Source organism: Solanum tuberosum, unplaced genomic scaffold (genome assembly GCF_000226075.1).
Source record: "Solanum tuberosum cultivar DM 1-3 516 R44 unplaced genomic scaffold, SolTub_3.0 scf00086, whole genome shotgun sequence".
NCBI lineage: Eukaryota > Viridiplantae > Streptophyta > Magnoliopsida > Solanales > Solanaceae > Solanum > Solanum tuberosum.
The window spans coordinates 1182427-1204654 of NW_006239010.1; the positions used below are offsets into that span (position 1 = coordinate 1182427).

Genomic DNA, 22228 nt, shown 5'->3' on the forward strand with positions numbered 1-22228 from the left:
TTGTGAAATAACATGAAACGAACATGTAAAACATATCACTTATCTCATTTACTCCTCCATTTTACCTTTTGAAACTTCTATTGGTTTGAAACTTATTTTATTTTGTAGTTCATGAATTTGGAGATAATATCTAAAATGGTCATTCAATTTTGCATAGTTCACTTAGAAAGTCACTCAACTTTATTTTATAACTCAAAAGTCACTTAACTACTAATATTTCACTTAGAAAGTCACTTAACTATTGATATTTTACTTAGAAAGTCACCCAACAAACTTAAATGATTTATTTATTAAATTTTGTTTGAAATCTAAATTTTATTTTAAATTACTTTTAAGAATTAATAATTTATTTATTTTAATTATCTTATTGACCTACTTCAATTATTTAATTACAATTTTTTTGAAAAACGTACAGTATCATTTTTCAGCATATTTAATTTTAGTAAGACAATAGCAAGTTTTTCTCAATTGCTACTGTACGTTTAAAATAGTAGCAATCTTTTATTATTTTCTTATTAAATTAATAGCAATGCTACAGTACATTTTAATTTTAATTTGTCAATTGCTATAGTACGATTACCAATCTATTAAATTAAAAGGAGTAATCAAAAAGATAAAAAAGACGCACAGTAGCAATCTTTTATTATTTAAAAAAAATTGTATTTCAACAAAGTTTAACAAAATAATTAAACTGAGCATTTTTAAAAAATAAAATAAAATTAGTTTAAACGAAATTGTATTTCAACAAAATTTAATGAAGAAATTATTTAAATTAGTTGGATGACTTTCTAAGTAAAATATTAATAGTTGAGTGACTTTTTAAGTGAACTATCAATAGTTAAGTGACTTTTGAGTTGTAAAATAAAGTTGAGTGACTTTCTAAGTAAACTACTCAAAGTTGAGTGACTTTCTAAGTTAACTATTAAAAGTTGAGTGACCATAAGAGATATTAACTCCATGAATTTGCCATCCTCAAATTGACTGCAAAATATGCGGTTGTTCTTCAAAAAATTCTCACTTTAATTTTTATCCATTAATTTGGTCCCCCAACACCACAAGTGACAACAAATTCCATTGCCTATACTCTATAGCTATGTACTTTTGCTACTTTTTTTTTCTTTTCTTAGTACTATCTTCTTTTTCCACATAAAAAGCTGTTTTTGGTAGATGTGGAAACCCATGCTATGTCTAAGAGGCATATTATATAAGCATGTTAATCAAGAATTTTGATGGTTTTTCTTAGGCTTAAGTCATGTCTAGCCAGCCCCTTGAAGTTGTCCGCATAATTCACTTAGACATCTTAACTAGGATTTGTACCTATTAAACACTTATATCCTCTCGAATTTGAACCACTTAGACACTTTATACAGATGTGGAACAAAAAGTGTAATGCACACCTTGTTGAGCGCGTGAAATTAATATATTAACGTTTTTCCTTTTTTTTTTCTCAATTTTTTCTTCTTTTTTTTCATTATTTTTTTTTTAAAATAAAAATATTTTTATCTTTCTCTCTCTTTCACCATAAGATTCTTGCTGCACCATTTCTTCACAAGAATACACCGCCATTTTTTTTAATCTTCTTATCACTATACTATTAATTTTTCAAATGTAGAATTAACCCATCATTTTTTGTCAAAAAAAATGAAGATCATCATCACAGTTCTTTATCGAAAAAATGGACATCATCATCTACATTTTTTTTGCTGGAAAAAATGGAGACCACCATTCACATCTTCTTTGCCGGAACAAATGAAGACCATTATTTAAATATTTTCTCTCTTCCTTTTCATCTCCCCCAACCCACACCCCTTCTTCTTCACGAATCGAACATAAACAAAAAAGAAAAAGAAAAAAACAAATTCGAAATCACAATTAAAAAAAAGAAAGAACAGATCTTTCAAGAAAATAAGAAAGAAGGCATGAAGAGAAATAAAAATAGTAAATTCATACTTAATATTTATATTAAAATCTCCATATTTTCTATATTGAGAATTAACCATGGTGGATAAGGGTAGCTGTTAGGGAAAGAGAAGAAAGGGAGGGATGGGGTGCAGTGGGTGGGAGGGGGGATTGAGGGTGTACAATTTCTTTTCTTTTTCTTTTTTTAAGTAGAAATTCTTTTCTTTAGATTTGTTTATATTCAAAATTTATTTTTATAATTATTTAAAATTAAAATGCCACATGTCTTCATCTGATTTGTTATTTTGCCACATCAGGTGCATGTGTATTACACGCACTTCCTCTTTTGATTATGTGTCAGAAAAATATTTGATAGGTATTTATTTTTGAAGATTGGAGTGTCTAATAGGAAAAAAGGTCTGTTGAGGTGTCTAAGTGGAATATGCAGACAACTTTAAGAGGTCGTCAATGACTTAAGCCTTTTTCTTATTTGGTATTAGCTATTTGTATTTTAACTCTTTAACTAATTAATTAAAGAGGAAAAATACTCTCTATCAAAGATTTTCTTTTTTCATTTCAAGACTTGAACCTAAAACTTCTTAATAAAATAGAATGATTTATTCATTTGGTCAGAAGTCAGAACTAGAGGTGTCAAAAATGAACTCAATTATAGGTAACTCAAGATAATTTGAATTAGGTTCAATCTCAACTCATTCAAGTCTTACCCATTTTTAAGAGAATCCTCAATTGACCTCAATTTAATCTCAAATTTCAACTCGTTTTAAGACTCTTTATTTGCAATGTTGTAATGTATGTTCTTATATTGAATGTATGAATTACTATCTATTTCATATCTTTTAGGATTTATCTATCCATTTGTAACTTCTTCTTTTCTTTTAAAAAAAAATCTTGAGTTGATATTCAAATTGTGGTTATAAAACTTAAATAACATTATATTAAAATTATTGAGATTAAGCGAGTCAAATTGGGGGAGGGGGGGGTCAAGACCCAACACATTTTAAAATCCATTTGAGCTCAAAGTAAACTTGGGCGGGTCAGAACCCAACCAATTTCTATTTCAACCTATTTTAATATCTCTAATTTCAGTTTTACCCGCCCATTTGACACCTCTGGACAAAACCCCGAGGGCGAATTTGGATAATGTTTGTTAATTCGATTCATGAATGTTATTGGGCCGTTTCTCTAGCCTCAAAATATTATTTTTTTGTGATCTCTAACAAAAGTGAAAGGTAATGTACAACTTTATAGATACATCTTTTACATGGTGTATGCACTTGAAGTTATTTCAAACATCCTCCACCCATTCCTCTCAAAGTAGTATTTTTCGGCTCGATTTCAAATTAATCGGATTTTAAGTAGGTATCAAATATATATTAAATGAAAAACTAACCAAACAAAGTAGAAGTAATTCAATTGTAAATTTGTGAAGCAATATATATTAGTTTATCTATCTCATTTTACGTAATATATATTAATCTTTTTATCTGCATAAATAATATAGATTTTTTTTCTTTTTAAAAACTAATTAATTTCAACATTCTCACTCCTTTAATGACATGATTTATCGGAACTCTTACCATGACTCATTTTGAATAAATACATTTTACTATTTTAGACTTACATGTAAAATGACTTATTTCATTTTCTAAAAATGTGCACTTCATTGAATATAGATAAGTTAGGATGAAGAGAATATCAATTTACTTACCAAAAACGATTTAATCACATGTATTAATACATATTTTTTTCTCAGTACACCTTTTACTTTAATTTAATTTTTTTCTTACTTGTAATTGTTGATTTATAGTAGTTGACGCGATCATTAATTTTAATAGAAAAGAAAATTATAGTTTAATCATGTATGTAATAACTTTAAAATAAATGAGAAAAGAAGAAGGAAAGATCATAGATACGATTTGACTTAAACTTTTAGGGTAGTACCTAGAGATTAAAGCAAGTAGCCAGCCAAACCTGTAAAGGAAGGGTAACCATTGTCGTGGTCGGATGAATATGATTTCTTTATCCTTAATTAAGATTTCGACTCAAAATTTGAGGTATGAAAAAATATCTAATATGGAGTACTTTCTCCTCATACTTGATTTGATATGTTTATTTTTAATCGAACATCGAAATACCCTCTACCTTTATAAGATGGAATAAAACTACATACACAACCATTCTTCTCAAACTTTATCAATTTTTAGATCCTACTTAATATGTCACTATTGTTATATGTAGTACTTTCTTCCATACCTTACACGACATAAATTTAATCAGTCAAATCTTAATATAAATATCGAGCGTGAAAAAAGAAAAGTAAAAGAAGAGAATATGTGCTCAACATGATTGGTCAGAGCATGACATCCAATGAATTTGTTTCTTGTAACTATCATCACCAATTCATCATCCTTCAAAGATTTCAATTATAACTTTCAACAAAAAAATTGTAAAATTTTTGGTATCTGATGCCTTCGTCTTTCTTCCTCCTCATCCATAGGCTAGTGAATATAAAAAGGGAACAAAATAAAACAAATTAAATTGTTACAACACCATTCAAATTGGTCCATATATATAAGGTCAAATCTATATATCTTTTTGATACTCCCTCCTTCCCTATTTAGTTGTCCATATTTCATCTTTTAGTTGTCCCTATTTAGTTGTCAATTTTGACAAATCAAGAAAGGACAACAAATTTTTTTCCATTATATCCTTATTTAAATAAAGTTGTCATAAATAAAGTAAATAAAGTTATGAACTTTCCAACATTGATTAGTTATCTTGAGTGAATTTATTTTGGAATTGTAAATTGTACTATAAGGTAAAATTATAACTTCACTATGCTAATCATTGTTGCCTTAATTTGTGTGTCATTTCAAAAGTGAACAACTAAATAGGGACGGAGGGAGTAGTAGATATTATTGTATGCACCTACTATTCGAATTTGGTTCATTTTGGGTGCACATACAATTGACATGTCTATCTATATATGTTAAATTAAAGACATTGGCGTGTTCTGCCACTTTCAAATTCACGATTCGCTAATGTACATATATATACTTCGTGAAAATCATTTAGTTCAACGATCCTGATGTCGTATTTGAATTTATTTAGACTTGGTTACAAATGAAAAAGATCATCAAGTATTTTTAATTAAAATTTAAATCCGTAACATCACGATTTTCAACTCAGGTCATTACAAAATAATTACATCTAAATAAGAACAAGAAGTTGCATTTTAAAAGTAACGATTTGCTATATACCATACCAAACAATGCTGGCTTTCTTGATATATTTAATTAGTCTTGTTTTTAGTAATAAGAATCTTTTTTTAACTTTTGTGTTTTGTTTACCACTTCGATTAGCCGCGAACTTTTTGTGTTTATCTGCATATAATAAAATAAAATGCATCTATTTTTTTTAAAAAAATATCAATGAACCTCGATGCAGTTCAATATTATTATTTTTTAATTATTATTATTAATATTACTATTATGTACGTCTAGATAACGGAGCAATTTACAAGAGAATCATACTGTTTTTTTTATATCACCACGTTTAAGTATTTAACCGCTATCAGTAGCAGAGCTATAACTTTCAATATAGAAAATTTAAAATAAAAAAAAAGTAAACACACGAAGAATTCAATATTAATGTACTATATATTTGGAGATTCAGACAAATCCCGTATAACGTACACCTTCTATCTTTATTCCGATCTATAATAATAAAAATAAGCTAAGAAACCGTTGTGACATATTACAATACATTGATGTATTATAAAAAATATTGTATCTATGTATGAGTTAAATTAAAAAAATTAGCCTTTCACTAATTTTTGAACCTTTTTTTTCTTGTATTATTATTGCTTTTAGTGGTGAGTATTAGTGACCATAAAGTCCCTTCGATTTAAGTCTCTTTCAAATTGAGTAAAATATATATTCATATTCTTCATTTTTCAACTATTTTTTTCCTTTAATCTAAAACTTGTCAAACACAAAATAAATTTTCATCATCATAACCATCATCCCCATATTTATTTACTATTCTTTGAAGATTCATTACATGATATAAATTTGAAGAATCATTTAGCCAACTTGGATGTGATTTACGCGAGGATTAGTAGTTGCAAATTGTCAACTATATATTAAATTCTTAATTAAGACATTATTATGATGATTACGAGACTCATTAGTAATAATTAATTTAGTTTTGTTAAAATTCAACTATGGTAGTTGTCTAATAAATAATACAATACAATAATGTCGTTTTCTAACATTGCATGGTCCATGACCTTTCATTGGCTTTTACCTTTTCAGCTTTTAGTGGCCTTTCTGGTTTCGGAAAAAACATATATATAGCAACTTTATTTTCTACAGTTTTTTGCTCCAGTGTTCGATATCAATATTAGAATCTGATCAAATATAAATTTATGTATTGAATGACTTATATTTGGAGCCAACACTTTCAGTAATTTTTTTTAGAGATTCAAACTCGAGATATCTGGTCAAAGGTCGGAAGAATCCTAAATCATTATAAGACCACCCATATTGATCATATTTCAACTCATAAACAGTTTGTATTTTCTTTGTGTACTTAATTGTAACTTTAAGATGAATAGTTTCACATAATATAATAGATAAATTTCAACATTTTTTTCTTGCTTTTGGAGATATTTTATAGTTTATTGTTAGGAAAATAGATCCAGATGCAGATAATCTGAATCCATGAAAGTGACTCAAGCAAAACTATAATATTTATTCAAATTAGTAATTATATTTCCCTTAGTTGACTTAACAATTATTAACAAAAAATACAAATAAGATTCTTTTTTTTTTGGTACATAAGATTCTTGTAGTTGTGCTAATACACATAGGAATATTTTAAACTATAGTATTATTTTAACCAAAATATATAGAATCTTATGAATTGATGTTTAAAGTCAGAGGTTTAGTTGTAGGATGTTTGAAGGAAAACAAAAAAGAATTGGCGATTTGAAGATATTCAACTATCTTTATTTTATTTACATAATAAAATCCTTGATCATTCAAATTAAAAATATAAGCACCATAAACGATTAATATGGTTGGATAATACATTTACGGGATAATTTCAAACATCATATGTTTAAATTTAATCATTTCCCCAAAACTTTCATGGGACTAACTTATTTTGATATCACTCGTTAATTTGTACCTCTATTTTAAAATTCTACATATATACTGAGTTTGAACATGTAATGTTTAATTTGAGTTAAGCTTAAAAAAAATTAATATTAGGTAAAATGTTTGAAATTGCGTATGAGTGAAGTAAAGTAAGTTCATACATTTTTATCTCAAAGTTCAGTTATTTCTGCCTTACTTCAGTTATTTTTGTTTGAATTTAAGCTATATTTATATATGCATTTCAAACAGAAATGATTGAAGTCAGATAAAAAGTAGCTAAAGCTCAAGAAAAAAATAATTATAATTAAATAAAAATAATTAAACTTCAATTATATTTTCTTGGACTTCAATCATGCAAAATTTCAAATATCACATGTAATTTTAAGTTTTATCAAAACTAATTTTTAAATATATTTAAGATATTTCGAAGTACGAAAACATTTTGAAAACATACACAAATAAAATAACAACGTCAAAATCAAATATTCAGCAATTGGTCAGGTACAGGTAAGCAAAAGTCAACTTTACGGCACGATAAGAAATCCTTGCCGTTCAATTTGCCGTATAAATCTGTGACATGTTTGTACGGCTAATATTAAGCCACGTAAAGCAGCCTAGAATTGAGTCGTTCAAAGGCTTCAGGTTTGGCATCATGTGCTGTAAAATATTTGTTAGTTATTTGGCTTAAGTCATAACCGATCCTTCAAATTTTTTACAATATTTATTTTTACACTTTATATAAGATGTAACATATTCCCAATGAATTATATCATATTCAGTGTAAGATGTGTTCTAAGTGAACAATAGTGTGACCCAATGTAAGACGTGTTTATGTGGAGGATAATATTTTTATCTCATAAAAATAAAATAAAAACAATTTCAAGATCCTCAACTCAAAAACAACATTTTTACCCAATGTAAAATGTGTTTATGTGAGTCAACATTCAATTTGCCTCCCCCTATTATTATTGCTATCTAATACAACATAAAATGTGGGGAGATTATTTTGAATAATTTTAAATCATTAATTAGAAACTAATGATAGTTAGCATTAATTCAGAAATAGTTTCAATGAGAACTTTTTTGTTCTATCTAAATGTTCTTTCCATATGCAAAACCAACGCCAATAACCATTTAGGATTGGTATATTATGAAATGGGAGTTATGTGAATATATTATGTCATATAAATCATATTAGTATATGCAAGATGAATTATTGAAAATGATAATATAGCCATGACCCTTCCATTCCATGCCATCTGATCTGAATATATATCTAAATCAAGGAGAACAATCCTCTGGACAACTCTTCATAGTAATATATAATTTATTTTATCTTCTTGAATGATAAATTTGTTTAAAAAATATCTCTTTATATATAGACAAGTTGATATGACCTTTTTGTATAATCTTCATTTGCATTTTTTTTTTCTTCTTCTTTTGGCATTTTGTCTTTATTGCTTTTCGATTGATTTCTGTTACTAGAACTTATGGATTTACAAAAGACTCATATAATCAACACACAGGGGCGGAAAATATTACTATATATACATGGTTAAAATTATCTTTTTAGGTATATATAATAGATGTCGAACCTTCTTCAACTAGTTTGTGTGTTCACTTCTTCAGATTTTGAACTATCTTACTTGAAAATCCTCGCTCCACCACTGTTAATATAGCACCCACCATATCATTAGTCTAAATCACCCCATGATATATTGTTTGTTATCGTTCATTTGAAACGTTTCTTTCACAGAAAAATAACCCATAAAAGGACACTTAAAAGTTTCAATTTTTCTTAGCTTTGATTACATGTCATTATTACTTCCCTTCTAAAAAAAAATTAAAATCCTTATCGACATGTAATAAGTAACACAAATTTAATTCATTACTTCCTATTAATCGATTTTTTCATTCTTTATTACACCAAATGAATTCTTTTAATTAATACATAGCTGTGATTTTTTTAAGAACTAAAATAAGCGAGTAATGAATTTATACGTGGACACAACATTCCCTTATTTTGTTTTTTAACCCATATAATCTATTTGAAATCAAAACCAAAAAAGGTTTAATTATTTTTATTTTAATCTTGAGAAGCGCGAACCAATTTTTATAGAAAAAATACTAGCTAGTTTCATTTAATGATATGAAAATTTTTCTACTATATACTTTTGACATTTTAGAAATTTGATCAAACAAACTATTGGCTTGATGATTCAATGGTCGAAATGAACCAATCCAAATAAGACAATTGCAAGTTCACTGGTTGTTTGAGGTGGCATTGGGTCCCACATTTACAAAACTTCGATTTTTTAAATCTGAAAATTCTAAGTTAAATCATTGGAGTTTACGAATCGGACGATATAACCTATGGTTTGTCTAACAAATTGATCTACCGTACAAGCCACATCGTCATTGGAAAATTAAATATAACCTAATTCATTGCAAAATTAATTTAAAAAATATATATATTACCTACTTATTTGTATAACATATACTTCATCCGTTTCAATTTCTTTGTCCTATTTAATCTATATCTTTTTAAGACTACAAAATTCATTTTTTCCTGCTTTCTTTAATTTTATGTCAAATCAAAATAGGACAAACAAATGGAAACTGATTGAGTACTATAATGGTACGACAAGAAAAAGGGAAGAATTTTGTTATTGAGATATAAAATATAAAATGTGTAACATTAAACGTACAAAGAAGTTAAAAGAAAATTCAATACTTAATATAATTATTTTTCAGTTCAAGAATTTCCGATTAAACCCCTTGCGTCTCTAGGTCAGCGGGCAGAGCAAACTTACCATAGTTATTTTGTTGCAAATATCTAAAAATATCTTTGAATTACGTGAACAAAATTTTTTGGTTTGCAACAGTACACATGTTGGACGATAGCATGTTTCCAAGAATAAACCAGAAGGTTACTTTAGAGTTTAGACAATAAAATCTATATATATATTGATTTATATCGAGGCTTGATTAAATTTAAATTCATATGTTATAAAACTTTTTTTTTCAGGAGCAACACTCTAAAGAGAATTCTTTTTTCTTCTTAAAAATTAGAACCTCAAACTTTTGACTAAGGATGGAGAGATCTCAACCATCTCACTACGACCCGAGATCTTTTGGCATTATGAGTAAAGAAATGTGGTAAAACGGATAAAAGTTAATAGAGAAAGCAGCAGTTCAATTACTCTCTTATAAACATTAGAATCATAAAAAAAAAAAAAAACTTGTGCATTGAAAGTTACCTACTATAGGGTACTCCTATTTTATTTTTAAAAATTTCTTTTGACTAGTTACCTACTCTTGAGAAAAAAATAAATTTGTGTTTGGAATTTGTTTTTTTGAAGTATTAAAAGTGGATGTCTCACAAACTAAAAAATTGGCCTAAAAGTCAGTTTTTGAGAACTTGAAAATTTGATTCAAAATCTATAGTTAAATGCTAGTTTAATATGTGTTTGGTATTGAGAAAATGTTTTCAATATTTCTTCATGTTTGATTGAACAATTTTTTCTCATCTTATAAGGATCTCGGATTCAAGTCATACGATGTAATAAAATTGTCTTGGTAAGAAAACATTTTAATATAATCCATCATAAGATAATTTGACACGAATTTAAATTTAATTAAATCTATGGGACACCGAAAGAACAAATATTAATTAGAAGTTGAATAAGTAATAATATATATATGATAATAATAATTGTGAATAGTTTTATACAACCAACACTCTCTCTAGCTGCCTATAAAAACAGAGGAAACTGCTTCTCTTTATCTTCACCTCTGCTTATGCAAATTAATTAATTCTCTCATTCAACAAATTCAAACTTTGAATTATTATTATTTTCACATAATGGCTCATCTTTCAGATCTTGTCAATCTCAATCTCTCTGATTCCTCTGAGAAAATCATTGCTGAATACATATGGTTAGTTCTTTTGTATCATTCTTTTTGGTTCTTATGAATTGAGGCAACACTCGAATTTTGAGTTAATACGTTCTGAATTCCAAAAAAAGACAGTTTACCTAGTTTTGAATAGATCTTTTAATACAAATACAGTGTCAGAGTCAAAAGGTCAAAGTTACTGAGTTGTATCGAACCTATAAGCTATAAGCTATAAGCAGAACAGCTCAGCACCGCGGTTTACAAATTTGTTTTCTCCAATGCTTCATTTGTGCTTTATTTTCTAGTTTCTTCTCTGTTCTCTATTTTTTTTTACTAATATGAATTCTGTGCTATGATAAAAGTCTCAATTTGTTTTTCAAAATCTAAAATGGTGAATTGTTAAGTTTTCATAATCAGTTAATTCATTAGATTCATTTTTCCTCTTGTTTGTCACAGAGAAGTAATATCTACATTGGTATTTTGAACTCCCTAACTTTTTCTTTAAAAAAAATGTTTCTCTTTTGAATTAATGATAATTTGAGACATATATATGGGACTTCTTAGCGTGAAACCGAATATAGTCAGATACCAAACGCCGGGTGGAAACTAGAAAAGAAAAAGGAAACATTATATATGTAAAATGGAATCTTTTGCTTCTATGGTGATTAATGATTATATTGTACTGAATTAAAATGTTAATCTTGTTCTGTTTATAATAATCAGGATTGGTGGATCAGGAATGGATGTAAGGAGCAAAGCCAGGGTAATAAATCTTTTATTTTATATAACATAGTTGTATTTTTATTTTTTGTGGATAATATGTGAAGAATTCTAAAATTATTTTATTTCTTATATAAAGACTCTATCTGGTCCTGTTGATGATCCTTCAAAACTTCCCAAATGGAATTATGATGGTTCTAGCACAGGTCAAGCTCCTGGAGAAGACAGTGAAGTGATCCTATAGTAAGTACAAAATTTATTATGCGGGGCGGGGAGTTTTGAAAATTCTATAAATTGCTATGCAGGGCGTGGTGTGTTGAAACTAGAAAAAAATGCTATGCGGGGCAAGACGGGGATTGAAAATAAAAAAAATGTTTTGCAGGGTGGGGTAGGGCGTGTTGAAAATAAAAGAAATTGCTATGAGGGCACGAATTGATATTTTTATGAGTTACACCTCCACTTGTATGTCTCCGCTCCGTCCCGCCCCATTGTCATCCCTATATTTATGAGGACACTTATCTAAATGTTTATTGTAATTTTGATACAGTCCTCAAGCAATTTTCAAGGATCCATTCAGGAGGGGCAACAATATCTTGGTGAGCTAGACATTTACTTTGAGTTTAACTTTTAAATACCGACAATATATGTAAAAACAACAATTACATGTAAGTGTCCATAAAAAGTGGGATGTGATGACTTGAAAAATAAGGCAAGTTACCTATCTCTACAAGTCCTATGTTACTCGGATCCTCCAAGAATGCGGCCAAGTGCTTTGTCCAGTCCTCCCAAAAGTTATAGTACATTTTTGAGGATCCAACATGGTTTCTAGCGGCATTTTTGTAGTATCCGAACAACATAGACTACAACATCTTAAACGGCACTAAGAAATTCTTCATGTTATGAGTATATATAAGTTAAATCCTTTACTAGTTTACTTTATACATATCATTGACATTTTTTTCATTTCTTTTTAAACTTAAAGGTCATCTGTGATTGTTACACCCCAGCTGGTGAACCAATTCCAACAAACAAGAGGCACAATGCTGCTAAAATATTTAGCAACCCTGATGTTGTTGTTGAGGAACCATGGTACTTACATATCCATTTTTTTTATGGTGTTGTCTGAGCTAGTTTGCGTGAATATTAACATATCCACTTAAGCTTCCAAATTTAATTTTTTTTCCTCGTGTCATTTTGGAAATTCCTTAACTTTTTGATATATTGTGTAAATTAGGTATGGTCTTGAGCAAGAATACACCTTGCTACAAAAGGAAATTAATTGGCCTCTTGGATGGCCTATTGGTGGTTTTCCTGGACCACAGGTAAAAAATTTCAACAACTTTTTCCCCACTTCACATGCTAATTTTCCTCTTCTTTTTTCCACATTTTTCGAGATTCGATGTTCGGATTCTTCAAAAATTCTGACGTATCCGTGTTGGATCCTCCCATCGGGGTGCGATAACATTTCTAGAGGATCCGAACAACAACTTTCAAGCATTTGTTCTTAGTACCTAATTGAGCTTTATGTTCACATGGGGAAAAAAGAGAGGGGGAAACATGGACGCGGCAATATTTTTGAAGGGATCGAGCAACATAGCTTTCAGGCATATGTTCTCAATACCTAATTAGACTTATCTTCACATGGGAAAAAAATAGAATAAAAGGGCGAAAAAGTATCACATATTTAGTTTTTCAACCATTATCTTTTTCTTGCTTTTAAACTTTTTCCTCTTATAGTTGCATTGATGATGATAATACGCAAATATTGCTTTTCTCAATATGTTATTTTCTCTGTTTCAATTTGTTAGTCTTACTTTCATTTTTAGTACGTTTAAAAAGAACGCATCTTTTCTTTTTCAGCAACTCTTTAATTCTAACTTTCCACATGATATGTTTAAGACCAGAGGATTAAGTGACAATTCACATTTTCCCTTGTCCTATCGCGATTTGTGATGATTTTGACTAATTTTTTGATCGCTCTTAGGGACCATACTACTGTGGAATTGGATCTGGAAAGGCTTTTGGACGCGATATTGTTGATGCTCATTACAAGGCATGTATCTATGCCGGGATTAACATTAGTGGTATCAACGGAGAAGTGATGCCTGGACAGGTATGCAAATCCAGAATATAGAGTCAGTGAGTTCAGAACGAGTGTAAAATTATAATATGTATAAAACAAAATGAACTTGCTTTAGATTCGCCTCTGCCTCAGTTTGGACGATTATTGATTTGTTGTTTGCTTTATTTGACGTAATGCAGTGGGAATTTCAAGTTGGACCTTCAGTTGGCATTGCATCAGGTGACGAGTTGTGGGCAGCTCGTTACATTCTCGAGGTAATGTAGCTAAGTTATCGATAAATTTAGCCTAATTATCAGTTCATTTCTCTTATTCTGTTGATTTTGGTTGTTAAACAGAGGATTACAGAGATTGCTGGAGTTGTCGTGTCATTCGACCCCAAACCTATTCCGGTAAGATCATTATTTTGTGCACTTGTCGTGTGAACCAAAATACTCTTTACAGTTTGAACTTCAATAGTTCGTTTTTCCCCTTCAAATTTCAATCAAATCATGTCCAAACGCTTAAGTTTGCTAACTTCAAATACTCGTTGTTGTAACTTCTTGACTATCAGGGCGACTGGAATGGTGCAGGAGCGCATACAAATTACAGGTAGAGTAATAGTAACTAATAACATTTCATATTCAACTCCGCGATTAGTACTTTTTTCTCTCTATTTCAAAATGATTGAAACTTTAGAATGTTTTTTTTTTTTTCAGTACCAAGTCTATGAGGAATGAGGGAGGGTATGAAGTTATCAAGAAGGCTATTGAGAAGCTTGGACTTAGGCACAAGGAGCACATTGCAGCATATGGTGAAGGCAACGAACGTCGTCTCACTGGAAGACACGAAACAGCTGACATCAACACGTTCAAATGGGTACGATGAAACTTCAAGTCTTTTATACTGTCAGTGTATATAAGTTAAATTCCATGAAAATAAGTCTTGTATCTAATTTTAAGTTAATGTTTTGTATTGTTTAGGGTGTTGCAAATCGTGGTGCATCCATTCGTGTGGGAAGAGACACAGAGAAGGAAGGCAAGGGATACTTTGAGGACAGGAGGCCTGCATCGAACATGGATCCATACATCGTGACCTCTATGATCGCGGAGACTACCCTCCTGTGGAACCCTTGAACGCGTATTGGATGAATATTCTCAGGTGCAACATATGGAGAAAGAATTGAATTTCTTAACAACCCTTTCCTCACATGTCCTTATGAGAGTTATGTAGCTAGTCATTTTGATATATTATGTTGTTTTCTAAGTTTCAATTTGTATTGTACTCAGCAAGCCTGAGTTCATTGCCAAAATGATTTGGCAATGTTGTTAAAAAATAAGAGTTTTAATCTTATTAATAACAATATGGAAGGGTTTAACTTAGTCTACTGTTATGAAATGCGTATGTTCTGTTTTAAAATAAAAATCCTCAATAGGATTAAATACAAGCTAGAGGGTTAGGCCTTGCCTCGTCAACCTAACAAGGTAATGAGCCTATGCATTAAAGAACATCCACTTCTATTTTGGGCTAAATAAAGGCAAAACAGACTTGGATTTGGGCCAAGTCTATGGGCCCATGAGTTTTGTTGATTCAGGAAGTTTTCTGTACAGGAGCTATGAAGCCCATATATATTAGCAAGGAGATTGGAAAAGTAAAACTTCTGGCTAGGTGTTTACATCTAAGTTCTAACCATGTAATTTTATTATTATTAAGTGATTTAATCAGACGTCAATGAATACCCGACATACACATATGACATACGTATAATGTCACGACCTAGATCATCGTGATTGGCACCCACACTAACTCTCCGGTGGAAGAACCATTAATACTAATTAGCTAACCAACTTAATAAAAAATACTAAAGAATTTAAGGTTACGGAAGCAAGTTAAATGCTAAGGAAAGAAATAGGGAGTTCCCATAAACTCCAAATCTATAGTCTAACAACTAAACAAATGCGGAAGTAACACTTAGAACCTGAAAGTCAACGTACCAAAACTCTAACAAGATCCATAAATCTAAACAAGAAGGGTCACAACCCCAAACTAATGTACTAACAACTAACTAGAAAGTCTAAGTCAGAAATGTGGACATAGACAGAAAGAGAACTCATGGCAGCCCGGAAGAACTGACTCACCCTTGAATTCGAACGACGATCACTGATCTTCTAAGCGAGGTCTGCCAATAGCCGCCTGAAGATGCCCTGTACTCAACAAAGAAATAGCAAGTGTTGTATCAATACACAACTACAGTGTACTGGTAGGATCACACGACTATCCCACTAAGTGCAACATATATAAGCCATTACAACATAATAATAACATGCATACACCGAACATATACAGTATCATCAAAATTTACGAACAACGAACAACTTCACGATTCTCAAATATCACAGTTATATCAAGTCATTGGTTCTCTCATGGAACCCAAACCCAAACTGTTAGCATACCGGAACGTGGTACCCGATCCAATGATTATGCCGGAACGTGGCAACCGATCCCATAATTATGCCGAAACGTGGCAACCGATCAAAGTTAGTGTGGAAGAACGCAATACCCGATCCATTCAAAAAGCCACAATCACAATCACAAGTATATTATCATAATCATACGGTCAAGTCATGATTCATGACATTCATCATTCATCTATCCTCATTTACAATTAGTGTGATCAATAATGCAACATTCGCATACATACAAATACTATAATGAAGCAAGAACAAACATACCTCACACAACATGAAATCACAACCATCACCTANNGTGGCAACCGATCCATTCAACAAGCCACAATCACAATCACAAGTATATTCTCACAATCATACACGCAAGTCATGATTTCATGGCAACAATTATTCAATTATCCTCATTTACGAATAATGTAATCAATAATGCAACATTCACATACATACATGTATCATAATGAAGTAAGAACAAACATACATTACACAATCATAGAATCACAACCATCACCTACCTCGAAACAAGCTTGAATTCCCTAAGAAACTTGATTCTTCCCTTTTCGGATTCGTTTCGCTTGTTCTTGGTCTACAAATAATTAATATAACACGGAAATCAATAAACAATAACTAATTACCCGAATTACCAAAAATCCTATAAACCCTAGATCATACCTATGATCCTCATACCCAGATTAGGGCTTTTTTCACTATAATTTTCAGATCAAAATCCTTCCCTATAAATAATTATCCATTAGATTATGTTCTACGGATCAAAAAACATATTTGGGGAGTGAAAATCTTACCTTTATCCTTAAGAATGGTGGAAAACTGTCAAGAAAAGCCCTGAGTTCGTTCCTTAGCTCTCAAGTTCGAAAATTGCAGAATAAAACATTTTTAGGGTTTATTTCCGACTTTAAGTCGCGTCTGTCCCGCCACAGCGACCTCACCCGCTACAGCGGCCCCGCCTTGGCGGCAGAAAATACCGCTATAGCGGCTTGCACGGAACAATGAGCAAAATTAATAATTCCAAGACCCCATTTCACAACACATCTTCAACCAACGACACTCAGAAACTACCCGTTCACGCTAAGATCAATTACGGGAGTTCTACTCGCCCGAATTCAATTCCGTAAAGTCGTACGGGTTCCTTAATGTCTTATCTATCTACTCATGTTATCAAATTCATATTTAGATCACCTAATTGATACCAGATTTCCCTAGACCTCATAGACTCTGATTTCGTCCAAATCTGGACTAGGTTGAGAAATTCCAAGTTACTATGAAAAAGTTTTCCGGCCTAAAAAAAATTTCCGTTGGATTTTCTATAACGACGGGAATAGGTCATTGCAATAGATACCAATTTACCCATCACTCGTCCCCGAGTGACAAACTTAGGAAAAATAGGCTAAAGAATGAATGGAGTAGTACCAGAATCGACGAACAATTGGAGATACTTGTCTCGCATGTCCTTCTCGGTTTCCCAAGTAGCTTCCTCAACTGGACGATGCTTTCATTGAACCTTCACGGACTTAATCTCCTTGGTTACTTAATCTCCTTGGTTCTCAACTTACGCATATCACGATCAATAATTGCAATCGGTTCCTCCTCATATTGTTGGTCTTTGTCTAATACAATTGAGTCCCATTTAATGATGTAATCTCCGTCACCATGATATCTCTTCAACATGGACATATGAAATACCGAATGAACTTTCGATAGGTTAGGAGGTAGAGCCAATCTATAGGCCACGGGCCCTACATATTCAAGAACCTCAAAGGAACCAATGTATCGCAGACTTAACTTTTCTTTCTTGCCAAATCTCATCACCCCTTTCATGGGTGATACATTAAGAAGGACATTCTCACAAGTCTGAAATGTCATGTCTCTTACCTTATGATCTGCATACTTCTTCTGTCTACTCTGGGTTGCTAGAAGCTTAGCTTGAATTCTCCTCACTTTATCTTGAGCATCCTTCACTATATAAACCCCCAAAGGTTTCACATCTCCAGCCTCGAACCATCCTATGAGTGATCTACATCCCCTCCCAAAAAGTGCCTCAAACAGTGCCATATCTATGCTTGAGTGGTAACTATTATTATAGAAGAACTCACACAAACGTAAGAACTTATCCCAATGCTCTCCAAAATCAATCACACATGCCCTCAACATGTCTTTTAACACTTGAATAGTCCTCTCCGATTGCCCGTCCGTCTGTGGATGGAAGGCTGTACTAAAAGTGAGTTGTATGCCCAATTCATCATGTAATTTCCTCCAAAACTTGGATGTGAATTGAGTACCACAGTCTGAGATGATAGAGAGAGGCACTCCATGCAACCTCACTTTCTCTTTCACATACACCTTAGCCAATTGTTCAACATTATAATCTATTCTTACCGGAATAAAATGGGTTGACTTAGTCAAACTGTCAACCACTACCCAAATATAATCAAACTTTCCCAAAGTCTTGGGTTGACCAACCACAAAATCCATGGCTATCATTTCCCACTTCCATTCCGGAATTGGCATTCTATGAAGCAAACCTGCAGGCCTTTGATGTTCATACTTTACTTGCTGACAATTTTGACACTTAGCCACAAACTCTGCTATATCCTTCTTCATGCCCGGCCACCAATAAATTTGCTTCAAATCTCGGTACATCTTGGTCACACCCGGATGAATAGAATATCGCGAGCCATAGAATTCTATCAATAATTTTTGAATCAAGTCATCAACTCGAGGAACACAAATCCTTCCCTTAAAACTGAGCACACCTTCTGCATCAAGAGTGGTCTTTTGTGCCTTACCAATCGTAGTCTTCTTCTTAAGTTCGTTCAAAGTTTCATCCTCAAATTGTTTGGCCTTGATCTCTTCAATAAATGTGGCCCTAACTTCAATGCTAACTAATACACCACATCTCTCTGAGATGCCCAACTGCATGAACTTAGACTCCAAGGTCTGAATTTCCTTAGCCAAGGGTTGCTTGGATACACTCAAGCCAACTAAACTACCTATACTCACCATTTTTGACTCAAAGCGTCTGCCACCATATTAGCCTTACCCAGATGGTATTGCATGGTCACATTATAATCTTTGAGTAACTTCATCCACCTTCACTGTCTCAAATTCAGATCCTTTTGAGTGAACACATGCTGCAAACTACGATGATCAGTAAATACTTCACACTTGATCCTATAGAGATAATGCTGCCAGATCTTAAGAGCGAACACTACAACTGCAAACTCCAAATCATGTGTTGGGTAATTCCTCTTATGCACATTCAATTGAAGCGATGCATACGCTATAACATTCTTATCCCGCATCAACACAACACCCAAACCAAAATGTGAAACATCATAATAAACAATAAAATCTTTACCTTCTATCGGTAATACTAGAATAGGTGCGGTAGTCAAGAGAGTCTTGAGCTTTTGGAAGCTCTCCTCACATTTTTCAGTCCATTCAAATAGTATCTCCTTTTTGGTCAAATTTGTCAAGTGAGTGGCAATAGAAACAAAGTTCTTCACAAATCGACGATAATAGCTAGCGAGTCCCACAAAACTCCTAACTTCTGTCACAAAGCTAGGCCAAATCCAATTCTTAACCGCCTCAATCTTTTGAGGATCTACCATTACCCCTTCTTTTGAGACTATATGCCCAAAAAATGCAATCGAAGTCAACCAGAATTTACACTTAGAAAATTTGTTTTTCAAGAACACCCAGTACAATACGAAGATGGTCAACATGCTCTTCCTCACTTTTCGAATAGACCAAAATGTCATCAATTAAGACTATAACAAATGAGTCAAGAAGTGGCTTGAACACCCCATTCATCAAACTCATGAAAGCTGCAGGCGCATTAGTCAAACCAAAAGACATAACTAGGAACTCATAGTGCCCATAGCGGGTTCTAAACGTCGTCTTAGGCACATCCTCAGGCCTAATTTTCAATTGATGGTGGCCAAACCTTAGATTAATCTTAGAGAAAACTGATGCACCTTGTAATTGGTCAAAAAGATCAACTCTTCGAGGAAAATGGTACTTGTTTTGAATAGTGACCCTATTCAATTGCCGGTAATCTATTCACATTCTCATACTATCATCTTTTTTCTTAACAAACAAAACTGGAGCACTCCACAAGGAAGCACTAGGATGAATAAATCCCTTATCAAGAAGCTCTTGGATTTGAGCCTTAAGTTCTCTTAATTCTGCCGGAGCCATGCTATATGGAGGGACAGAAATGAGACGAGTACCAGGTTCTAAATCAATGCAAAAGTCTATATCTCTATCCGGAGTGTTGACACCCGATTTTGACCCTCCCCAATAAGAATTAACTTACGAGTTTCTTTATTTTTGAACGATTTAGAATAATTAGCTTTAAAAAATTCAAATAGTTTTTCAAGGTTATTTTAAGCAATTTCAATAAATTTTTATAGTATTTTGAATAATAAATATATCTCATAATTATGTATGTAATTAACATATTTTACAAATATTTGAAAAATCATATGAAAAGATAAATATTTTATTAATTTAGTTTTGGTTTGAATTATAGTTTTAAATTTTGAATTAATTAGCTTGTATTTAAATTAATTATTTTATAATTAAGTTAATTATTTTATTTCGCTAAGATTAATAAGCTCATTAATTAATAGTAATTCATCTTATTTGATTTTTGGCCGAATTCACCAACTAATTTTAATTTGGCTAAGTTTTAACCTTAATCGGTTGTAATTTCAATTGTAATTATAGCCATCCATTAGCTTGATTGTCAATTCTTTTAAGACCCAAATTTTGGCAATTCTGTCAATCCCAATTTGTACCTAGTAGCCCACAATCCCATATGTTTTGCCAATTTTCCAACAATACAACAACATACGTATAATACCAAAGTACCCAGCCAACAATTACAATTTTCAATTAACTCCGATCCACTCTTTTAACTCCCCGATCCGGCCCACTCTAGTTCACAAAAAAGAGACCCAGATGCCCAGCATCTACAACAGTCTAACGTGAACAAACAGAGCAACACATGACGTCTTCCCATCTACTCCAACAACGTCAACAACAGACGCGTTAACGACACCCCGACCCCAGTACGTGTTTCATCTCCCTCACGCGAGGGCGAGTTTACAGAAACCAAGAGACATCTATACGGAAGCATCATCGATAGACGGAAAGCAAGTCCCAACGTCTCCAAAGATAGAGGACGCGTATTTTCCTTCATGCTAGTACGATCTTGCACAACTTTTTCCGCGATTCCAGCTGTTTCGTCCTCGCCAACATGAGACGATGACACGTTGCACCCCAAAGACGATGGAATTGATCCCAGCCGTCTACCCCTCTTTCCCCTTCTGAAATGAGTTGAATTCTCAAAGAAAAGAATGTCTCCCCTTAATGGTGAGAAGGTTTTTAGAGTTTGAATTTCGAAATGGGTCCAATTCCTATCCAGATTTTGTTTGTCCCCCCCCTTAAGTATGGAACCCTAATAATCCATTATATATATTCTCCTCTTATTCATTGTAAAGGATTGGAGATTTTTAGTTGGAATTTTTGAGCGGAAATTCAGAGAGCAACTTAAGTGAAAGTAGTTTGATAATACTCTGAAATAGAGAAAATTAACTCGTTTAGGATCTTTGTGTTTTTTTCTTCTCGGTGTCGTTCATTGCTCTTTCACAAGTTCCTTTTAATTTGAGGGAACTACTTGGATTTCTGCTCAAGTTCTTTGATTTGTTGTTCATACTCAAGGTCGTGCTTTGGTGGTGAAAGATCGTCGCCTTCAGTTCGTCTCGCCCCTGTTCGCTGCCCGTAACAAGGTAATCAAATCGTCACCCATTTTGTCCCCTTTGAATTTACTGTTTTGTGTTGGTTTGATGTATTTTCTTTTATGGATTCTGAAATGAGTTATGTGATGTGTTTGGTATGATGTTACTCTCTTCGCCTTATTTTCCAAGATGGGTGGTGTTTCTATTTCTAAGAAAGTTTAATGTATTCTAAAACTTGTCTTT

General features: G+C 32.1%; 1 protein-coding gene across 1 annotated transcript; it reads left to right on the forward strand.

Moving 5' to 3' along the window:
- The first annotated feature begins 10850 nt into the window (after nt 1–10850).
- On the forward strand, nt 10851–15140 carry LOC102595103 (glutamine synthetase cytosolic isozyme 1-1). Its single transcript, XM_006346698.2, has 12 exons — nt 10851–11021; nt 11703–11742; nt 11839–11942; nt 12247–12295; nt 12682–12788; nt 12934–13021; nt 13684–13812; nt 13962–14036; nt 14118–14171; nt 14333–14370; nt 14478–14637; nt 14742–15140. The coding sequence occupies exons 1-12, from the start codon at nt 10948–10950 to the stop codon at nt 14892–14894; spliced, it is 1071 nt and encodes a 356-aa protein (XP_006346760.1). The 5' UTR covers nt 10851–10947; the 3' UTR covers nt 14895–15140.
- The last annotated feature ends 7088 nt before the right edge of the window (nt 15141–22228 follow it).